At 39.9% G+C, this 9,359-nt stretch overlaps 1 protein-coding gene across 1 annotated transcript; it reads left to right on the top strand.

The window, feature by feature from the left end:
• The first annotated feature begins 618 nt into the window (after positions 1-618).
• Positions 619-4,870, top strand: LOC139181031 (endogenous retrovirus group K member 7 Gag polyprotein-like). Its single transcript, XM_070783746.1, has one exon. The coding sequence runs from the start codon at positions 1,226-1,228 to the stop codon at positions 2,756-2,758; it is 1,533 nt and encodes a 510-aa protein (XP_070639847.1). The 5' UTR covers positions 619-1,225; the 3' UTR covers positions 2,759-4,870.
• The last annotated feature ends 4,489 nt before the right edge of the window (positions 4,871-9,359 follow it).

The raw sequence follows: 9,359 nt of genomic DNA, 5'->3' as shown, positions 1-9,359 counted from the left end.
CCTCCAAGGATATTCCCAATCCAGGGATCAAACCCAGATCTCCCGCATTGCAGGTGGATTCTTTACCAATTGAACCACCAGGGAAGCCCCAAAATACTGGAGTAGGTAGCCTATCCCTTCTCCAGGGGTTCTTCCCAACCCAGGAATCAAACCAGGGTCTCCTGCATTACAAGCAAATTCTTTACCAATTGAGCCACCAGGGAAGCCCCAAAATACTGGAGTAGGTAGCCTATCCCTTCTCCAGGGGTTCTTCCCAACCAAGGAATCAAACCAGGGTCTCCTGCATTACAAGCAAATTATTTACCAGCTGAGCTACCAGGGACCCCAAATCAAGGTATATGATCCTTTTAATATATTATTGAATTCATTTTGCTAATATTTTGTTGAGGATTTTTGCACCTACCTTCATCAAAGATATTGGCATATAATTTTTTTTTTGTATGTCTTTATCTGGTTTTTGTATCAGAGTAATAGTGGCCTTATAGAATGAATTTGGAAGTATTCCATCCTCTTCAGTTTTTTTTTTTTTTTTGAATAGTTTGAGAAAGACAAGTATTAGCTCTACATTGTATGTTTGGTAGAACTCCCCTGTGAAACCATCCAGGACTGGACTTCTGCGGGGAGCTGCCCGTGAGAACGGGGTCCTTTGTCCGAAGGACACAGCTCTGGGAGCTGCCTCAGTCCTTGAGGGTTTGCTTGCAAACATAGCTCTCTGTCCCGCCACCCCAGAGATTAGGCGCTTATTTACTGCAGGCACCTGGAGTTCTGTGCAAACTTCTCATGCACAGAGAAATGTTATCTGGTGTAAGAAATAATAACAGGGAGCCATTCCCATGCTCTCAAGATTTCTTGTGACTGTTTGTAAGATGTATAGGCTAACCAAGAAAAAAAGGTCAACTGTTTTGTCTCTCTCACGCTTTTCTGTATAAATATGAGATGTTGAATAAAGTTGGTGTCAGACTGCGTCCCTTCGTGGTGACGTGTCTGAACCTCTCGACCCCATCTTTGTAGTCTCTTGCTTTAGTTTCTTTCTTAGCCCCGCCGTGCACGTTCTCGGGACCTGATCGACTTTGCCGGCTGGCTCCGGCAGGTGGCGCCCGAACAGGGACCCGAGAATCGGAGTGCGACGACGGCCGCTGCCCGCCAAGATTGAGGTAAGTAAAGAGGAATTCCTAAGTAATTAAAAGTAAAGGGCAGGGAGGGTGATTGTCGAGAGTAATAAATCATGGGACAAGGCAATAGCCGCCAGTTATTTGTACATATGTTGAAAACTATGTTAAAAGGTAGGGGAATTCATGTAAAGAAGTTACAGCTAGAAAAGTTTTTACTTTTTATTGAAGAGGTTTGTCCCTGGTTTCCAGAGGAAGGAACAGTTAGTCTGGAAACTTGGAAAAAAGTAGGAAAACAATTGCAGACATATTATTCCTTACATGGTCCCAATCGTGTTCCTGTGGATGCTTTTTCTTTGTGGACTCTCATAAGAGACTGCCTGGATCCTGAACATGAGGGACATAAAATTCAAACGGCTCTCAGGGATTCCGCAGGACCTGAAGTTACAGAGCCTTCTGCCCCATCACCTGAGCCGCTTTATGCTGTGCCTGAGGGAACAGCTTATAAGGCTGGAGGGAATGATGATGTGTTAAGCTCTGATGAACAGAAAGAGTTAAATGAACAAGCGGCTCAGAACCATAGAGAGGATATGCCTTGGGAGATGATGGTTAACATGGAATCCCCCTCAGGAAAAGGGGAATTAAAGCATTCAGGGCTTTCTAAAGAACAGCTGGAGAATTTAATTCAGAAGATTGTTATAACAGTAAAAAAAGATGCACAGGGAGACTCCCACTCCAGCCAGCCTGTGCCTCCAGCATATCCTCCCTCGGTTCTTGCTGGACTCGATCCACCTCCGCCTTTCGTAGAACCGCGAGAGCTTATATCTATCCCTGCTTCTTTGCCCGGTGAAAACATAAAAATTAAAAGTGAGATATTATTATCTCCTCTTCAACAAGCAATTAAGCGAGCTAATGAAGAAGGAGAACATATTCCCGGGTTTTCAGGAATCTATCCAGTGTTTGAAAATGATCAACAGCAGAGGTATTATGAGCCGCTGCCCTTTAAGCAACTGAAAGAGTTAAAAATGGCTTGTGCACAATATGGCCCGACTGCGCCGTTTACTCAGGCTATTATAGAGGCTTTAGGAAATCAAAATCTGCCACCTAATGATTGGAAACAGGTTGCTCGAGCTTGTTTATCTGGAGGAGATTATTTACTATGGAAATCTGAGTTTGCTGAGCAATGTGGGATCACAGCCGATATCAACCGGCGACAGGGACTGAACACCACTTATGAAATGATGGTGGGAGAGGGAGAATATCGAGACACTAATAGTCAACTTAATTATTTACCTGGAGCCTACCCTCAGATTAGTGCTGCGGCTCTACAAGCATGGAAAAAGCTTCCAAATTCTGATAAAAAGACTGAAGATTTATCTAAAATTCGCCAGGGGCCAGATGAGCCATATCAGGATTTTGTTGCCCGCCTGCTTGAGACAATTGGTAAAATGATAGGGGATGAGCAGGCGGGGATGGTGTTGACTAAACAGCTTGCTTATGAGAATGCCAATTCGGCTTGTCAAGCTGCCCTGAGACCTTACAGGAAAAAGGGAGGCTTATCTGACTATATACGGATTTGTGCTGATATCGGCCCTTCATACGTTCAAGGCATAACTTTGGCCACTGCATTACAAAGATTATTGCCTTAGCTGGTTTTAGTGGATGGCTTGATAATCATTACCCCTCAGATAAAATTTTGCAATTTGCTCATTATCACCAATTTCTCTTCCCAAAAATCATTGTTTCTCAGCCCCTTGCCGACGCCCTAACTGTATTTACTGATGGCTCTTCTAATGGAATAGCTAGTTTAATTATACAGGACAATACTACCACCTGGCATACTAATTATAAGTCTGCTCAAGAAGTAGAACTATTTGCCGTTTTTCAGGCTTTGTTACAAATTTCTGCTCCATTTAATTTATATTCTGACAGTCAATATATCATAAGAGCCTTAAACACTATTGAGACTGTTCCATTTATTGGTACCCTGAATTCTACTATCCAAACTCTTTTTCGTGATATACAACATTTAATTTGCTCCAGAGTTAATAAATGCTATTTTGGTCATATTCGTGCTCACTCTGGACTTCCTGGACCTTTAGCACGAGGCAATGCTTTGGCTGATGAAGCTACACGTATGATATTTCCTTCATTGGAACAAATGGCAAAAACTTCCCACAGCTTACACCATCAAAACAGCAATAGCTTAAGACTTCAATTTGGCATTACTCGAGAAGCTGCCAGACAGATTGTTAAGCAATGTCAAACGTGTCCTCAGTTTTTTAGCGTCCCCCACTATGGAGTTAATCCTTGAGGATTGTTGCCAAACGATATATGGCAAATGGATGTTACCCATATTCCTAAATTTGGTAAACAAAAATTTGTTCATGTTACTATTGACACCTTCTCCGGCTTTTTACATGCCTCTCTACAATCCGGAGAAGCTAGCAAACATTGTATAGCTCATTGCATTAAATGTTTTGCTGTTATGAGAACCCCTAAAATCATAAAAACAGACAATGGTCCAGGATACACTGGAAAAAATTTTCAATTATTTTGTACGCAATTGTCTATCTCACATAAAACAGGTATCCCTTATAATCCTCAAGGTCAAAAAATTATTGAACGGGCACATCAAACTCTCAAACATCAATTGCAAAAACTAAAGAAGGGAGAATTGTATCCCAATACCCCCTCCAACTCTCTAAACCATGCTTTATTTGTTCTAAATTTTTTACAATTGGATATAAGTGGCCGTTCAGCAGCACAGCTATTTTGGAACTTTGATGCACAAACAATAAGACCTAAAGTCTTTTGGAAAGACCCACTTGTGGGAAAATGGTATGGACCAGATCCAGTACTAATCTGGGGACGAGGGCATGTTTGTGTTTTCCCACAGGATGCCGAAGCGCCGCGCTGGCTGCCGGAAAGGTTGGTACGCACGGCAGAGACAGTCTCTAGCAAATCAGATGAGGAGATTGACAATTCAAGAGCATGATGAATTACCATCCCGGCAACAAATTCAGGCATTGATGCGAGAGGCACAGAATCGTGTTGTGGTGCAGGGCGATCCGATATCGCCTTTAAGCTTCCTGATAACCTTATTAATTATCTTAAATCAGATTAACACTGCACACTCTGAAGAATATTCAAATGCTTACTGGGCTTATTTTCCTGACCCTCCCCTTCTCCAACCTGTGGGCTGGGAGGGTCAGTCCATTCCCATATACACTAATAAAACTGTTTTATTTCTTGCACCTTGTTTAATTAAAAAACTGATTGATGATCTATGGATCATAAAGGCTTCCATCTATGGAAATGGTCTGCGGTTAAAGGAACATAAGCGTGTGCCTATATAAAAAGAAAGGGGGAGATGCGGGGAGCTGCCCGTGAGAACGGGGTCCTTTGTCCGAAGGACACAGCTCTGGGAGCTGCCTCAGTCCTTGAGGGTTTGCTTGCAAACATAGCTCTCTGTCCCGCCACCCCAGAGATTAGGCGCTTATTTACTGCAGGCACCTGGAGTTCTGTGCAAACTTCTCATGCACAGAGAAATGTTATCTGGTGTAAGAAATAATAACAGGGAGCCATTCCCATGCTCTCAAGATTTCTTGTGACTGTTTGTAAGATGTATAGGCTAACCAAGAAAAAAAGGTCAACTGTTTTGTCTCTCTCACGCTTTTCTGTATAAATATGAGATGTTGAATAAAGTTGGTGTCAGACTGCGTCCCTTCGTGGTGACGTGTCTGAACCTCTCGACCCCATCTTTGTAGTCTCTTGCTTTAGTTTCTTTCTTAGCCCCGCCGTGCACGTTCTCGGGACCTGATCGACTTTGCCGGCTGGCTCCGGCAGACTTCTGCTTGCTGAGAATGTATTATAAATTCAATTTCACTACTAGAGATCAGTCTGTTCAGATTGTGTATTTCTTCTTGATTCAGCCTTGGAAGATCTTATGTTTCTAGAAATTTTTCTGTGTCTTTTAGGTTGTCCAATTTATTGGCATATAACCATTCATATGACTCTATTATTTTTTGTATCCCTATGATATCAATTGTTATTTCTTTTCATTTTTCATTCTTTTATTTGGGTTTTTTTTTTTTTTTGGAGGAGCCTGACTAAAGATTTATCAATTTATTTGTCTTTTCATAAAACCAACTCTTGATTTCATTGATCTTTTCTATTTTTTATCTCTATTTTATTTATTTCCTCTCTGGTCTTTATTATTGCTTCCTTCTGCTGACTTTGGGCTCTGTTTGATTCTTCTAATTCCTTTACATGGTTGGCTAGGGTATCAATTTGAGAATTTTGTTTCTTGAGGTAGGCTTATATCACTATAAACTTTCCTTTTAGAACTGCTTTTAGTGCATCCCATAGATTTTGGAAAGTTGTGTTTCCACTTTTATCTGTCTCAAGATATTTTCTGATTTCCTCTTTAACTTCTTTATTGACCCACTGGTTTTTTTAGTAGCATGTTAACTAGTCTACACATGCTTGTGCTTTTTCTACTTTTTCTCCTGTAATTTATTTCTAGTTTTATACCACTGTGGTCAGAAAAAAAATGTTTGATATGATTTCTATACTGTTAAATTTATTGAGACTTGTTTTGTGCCCCAGCATGTGATTTATCCTGGAGAACATTCCACATGGACTTGAAAAGAATGTGTATTCTGTTGTTTTTAGATGGAATGTCCTGTAAGTATCTATTAAGTCTAACTGGCCTAATGTGTCATAAAAGACTACTATTTCTTTATTGATTTTCTGTCTGGGTGATATGTCCATTGACATAAGTGGAGTGTTAAAGTTCCTTATTACTATTATATTATTGTCAATTTCTTCCTTTATGTCTTTTAATATTTGCTTTATATATTCAGGTGCTCCTGTACTAGGTGAATATATATTAATGAGTGTTATATCCTCTCCTTTTATTTATCATTCTATCATTATATAGTATCCTTCTGGTTTGTATAGAGTTTATTTTAGGGTCCATTTTGTCTGAGTATTGCTATACCTGCTTTTTGTCATTTCAACTTGCATGAAATATTTTTTCCCATTCCCTCTCTTTCGGTCTTTGTGTTTCTTGAGCTCTGAAGTAAGTCTCTTGTAAGTAGTATATAGATGGGTCTTTTTCTTTTATCCAATAAACCACCCTATGCCTTTTGATTGTGGCATTTAGTCCATTGACATTTAAATTGATTACTGATAGGTACGTTCTTATTACCATTTTGTTACTTGTTTTCTGGTTGATTTTAGAGTTCTCTGTTCTTTTCTTCTTTTTTTATTTGCTTGTAGTTTGATGATTTCCTTTAGTGTGTTTGAGTTCCTTTCTCCCTAGTTTTTGCATATATCTATTGTAGGTTTTTGATTTGTGGCTACCATGGGTTCATATATGTTGACTTATAAATTTATCTACTGCTTTTACACTGGTAGTTATTTAAATTGAAACACATTCTAAAAGATCTACATTTCTCCCTCTCCTCTGCCACATTTTATGTTTTTGGTGTCCTATGTTACATCTTCATGTTCATCCTCTTATTATTGTAGTTACAGCTGTTTTACAAATTTTCGTCTTTTAATATTTATACTAGCTTATTTAAGTGGTTGATTCTCAGACTTTAATATCTTCCTTCCTAGTAGGAGTTTGCTTTTCCTATAGATATTTATTTCTTGTTATAGCCTTTTCTTTTCCACTGAAAGAAGACCCTTTAACATTTCTTTTAGGGTCAGTTTAGTGTTGACGAACTCTTTTAGTTTTTGCTTGTCTGGGAAGTTCTTTATCTCTTCCTCAATTCTAAATGATAATTTTGCTGGGTAGAGTATCCTGTGTTGCAGGCTTTTCCCTTCAACACTGCATATATTATGCCACTCACTTCTAGCCTGCAAGGTTTCTGCAGAAAAATCAGGCCATTGATTTACTGGGGTTCCCTTGTATATGACTCTTTTTCTCTTTAGAATTTGCCTTACACTCTTTGCCTTTAGAATTCTCTATCTTTAACTTTCACCTTTTTAATTATAGTATGTCTCAGTGATGTCTCTTTGGGCTCACCTTATTTGGGACTTTCTGCTTCCTTTACCTGGATATGTTTCCTTCTTCAAATTTGGAAGTTTTCAGCCATAATTTCATCAAGTGCATTGTTTACCTCCTTCTATTTCTCTTCTCCTCTCAGGGGTCATAATGCAAATGGGCATGCTTAATATTGTCCCAGAGATTTATTTCTAAATTTTTATTTGTTTTTCTTTTTGCAGCTCTGATTGGGTGATTTCTATTATCCTATCTTCCAGATCACTTATGTGTTCTTCTGTATAACCTAGTCTGCTGTTAATTTCTTCTAGTGTGTTTTTCATTTCAGTTATTGTGTTCTTCAATTCTGACTGGATCTTTTTAATATTTTCTATTTCCTTGTTAAGTTTCTCACTGTGTTCATACATTCCTTCCCCTAATTCAGTTAGCATTATTACTAGTAAAGCTTTGAGTTCTTTCTCTGGTAAATTGTTTATTTCTGTTTCATTAGATTTGTTCAGGGGTTTTCTCTTTCAGTTGAAATGAATTCCTCTATAATCTCATTTTGCTTCACTTTCTCTGTCTCTATGAAATTAGGAAAAACAGTTACCTGTTAGCTATATCTATCAATTCAACTCAATCTTTATGAAAACCTAACTAACTGGCTTTTTCCCCCTAGAAATTTATCTTAAAAAGGCTTAGAATACCAAAAGAATTTTTGAGAAAGAACAAACCTGAAGGACTTTCACTACATTTCAAAAAATTACAAAAAACCTACAGTAATCAAGACAGTGTGGTATTGTCACAAGGACACATAATGGTACAGAATCAAGACTCCAGAAATAAACCCTTACATTTATAGTCAGTTGATTTTTGATAATCAAAATGCCAAATCCCAAAATGCCAAGACAGATGAGGAGACCAAGATGGTGGAATAGGAGGTAGAACTCACCGCCCCCCCCCCACCACCACAAACACATCAAAAATACATCTTCATGTGGAACAATTCTCCCTGAAAACTAACAGGAGACAGGCAGAAAGACTCTTGTACAATGAAGACTATAAGAAAGATCCATACAGAATCAGATAGGAAGGGAAAAGAAATAATCAGTTTGGGATCTGTTCCCCCAGGAGGGGACTCAGAAAAGGAAGTGGATTAAATAGAGATCCTCCCTGGGGAGTAACAGCTCAAGTCACAGATTGGGTGCCTTAGCCCTTGGGTCTGACATCAGAAAGATGAGTTCCCTTGGCTGGTTGGAGGGCTAATGGAAATAACAGGAGGGCTGTGGGAAGTCTGGACTTCGCTCATGAGGAATGAACACACATTTACTCCCAAAACAGAGTGGAGAGTGAACATTGAATCTTCACGGGTCACTGGTCAGTTTTCCACAACTTCCCCGGTATGTACCCCAGCCTGAGTTGAGTGACAGCTTTATGAAGCAGCTCCACATTGGGGCAAGGGCTGCTGAAGCTGAGGATAAACGTGGCCCAGTTCAGGAGCCGCATCTGAGCTGGGTAGCGGCAGCCATTACTGGTGCTTACACAGGCAGGGCATTGAAAGTGGTCAGGGTCACTGACTGTGGCCTGACCCCCACAGCTTGCACCCCAACCTATGCCCAGCACCTGCATCAGCCTCTCTTGCTTCAGAGCTGCACCCTCCCACCTCTGAGGCGAGGGTGCTGGTACTTGGAGTAGGGAGAGCACACACTTAAAGGGAATGGAGGCATCTGGGACTTGACCCTCAGTGCTTCTACTCCAGCAACTTGAGATCCAGGCCCAACTCAGAAAGGGCAGGTTAATTAGGTCCCATTTGTTTATTTTTGCTTTTATTTCCGATATTCTGGGAGGTGGGTCATAGAGGATCCTGCTGTGATGTATGTCAGAGAGTGTTTTGCCTATGTTCTCCTCTAGGAGTTTTATAGTTTCTGGTCTTATGTTTAGATCTTTAATCCATTTTGAGTTTATTTTTGTGTATGGTGTTAGAAAGTGTTCTAGTTTCATTCTTTTACAAGTGGTTGACCAGTTTTCCCAGCACCACTTGTTAAAGAGATTGTCTTTAATCCATTGTATATTCTTGCCTCCTTTGTCAAAGATAAGGTGTCCATATGTGCGTGGATTTATCTCTGGGCTTTCTATTTTGTTCCATTGTTCTATATTTCTGTCTTTGTGCCAGTACCATACTGTCTTGATAACTGTGGCTTTGTAGTAGAGCCTGAAGTCAGGTAGGTTGATTCCTCCAGTTCCATTCTTCTTTC

This window comes from Bos indicus, chromosome X, assembly GCF_029378745.1.
Source record: "Bos indicus isolate NIAB-ARS_2022 breed Sahiwal x Tharparkar chromosome X, NIAB-ARS_B.indTharparkar_mat_pri_1.0, whole genome shotgun sequence".
Taxonomy (NCBI): domain Eukaryota; kingdom Metazoa; phylum Chordata; class Mammalia; order Artiodactyla; family Bovidae; genus Bos; species Bos indicus.
This window is presented reverse-complemented; position numbering and strand designations above follow the sequence as displayed.

Excerpts from the sequence above, each read along its gene's own strand:
- LOC139181031 (XM_070783746.1), top strand. The coding sequence starts at position 1,226 with ATGGGACAAGGCAATAGCCGCCAGTTATTTGTACATATGTTGAAAACT.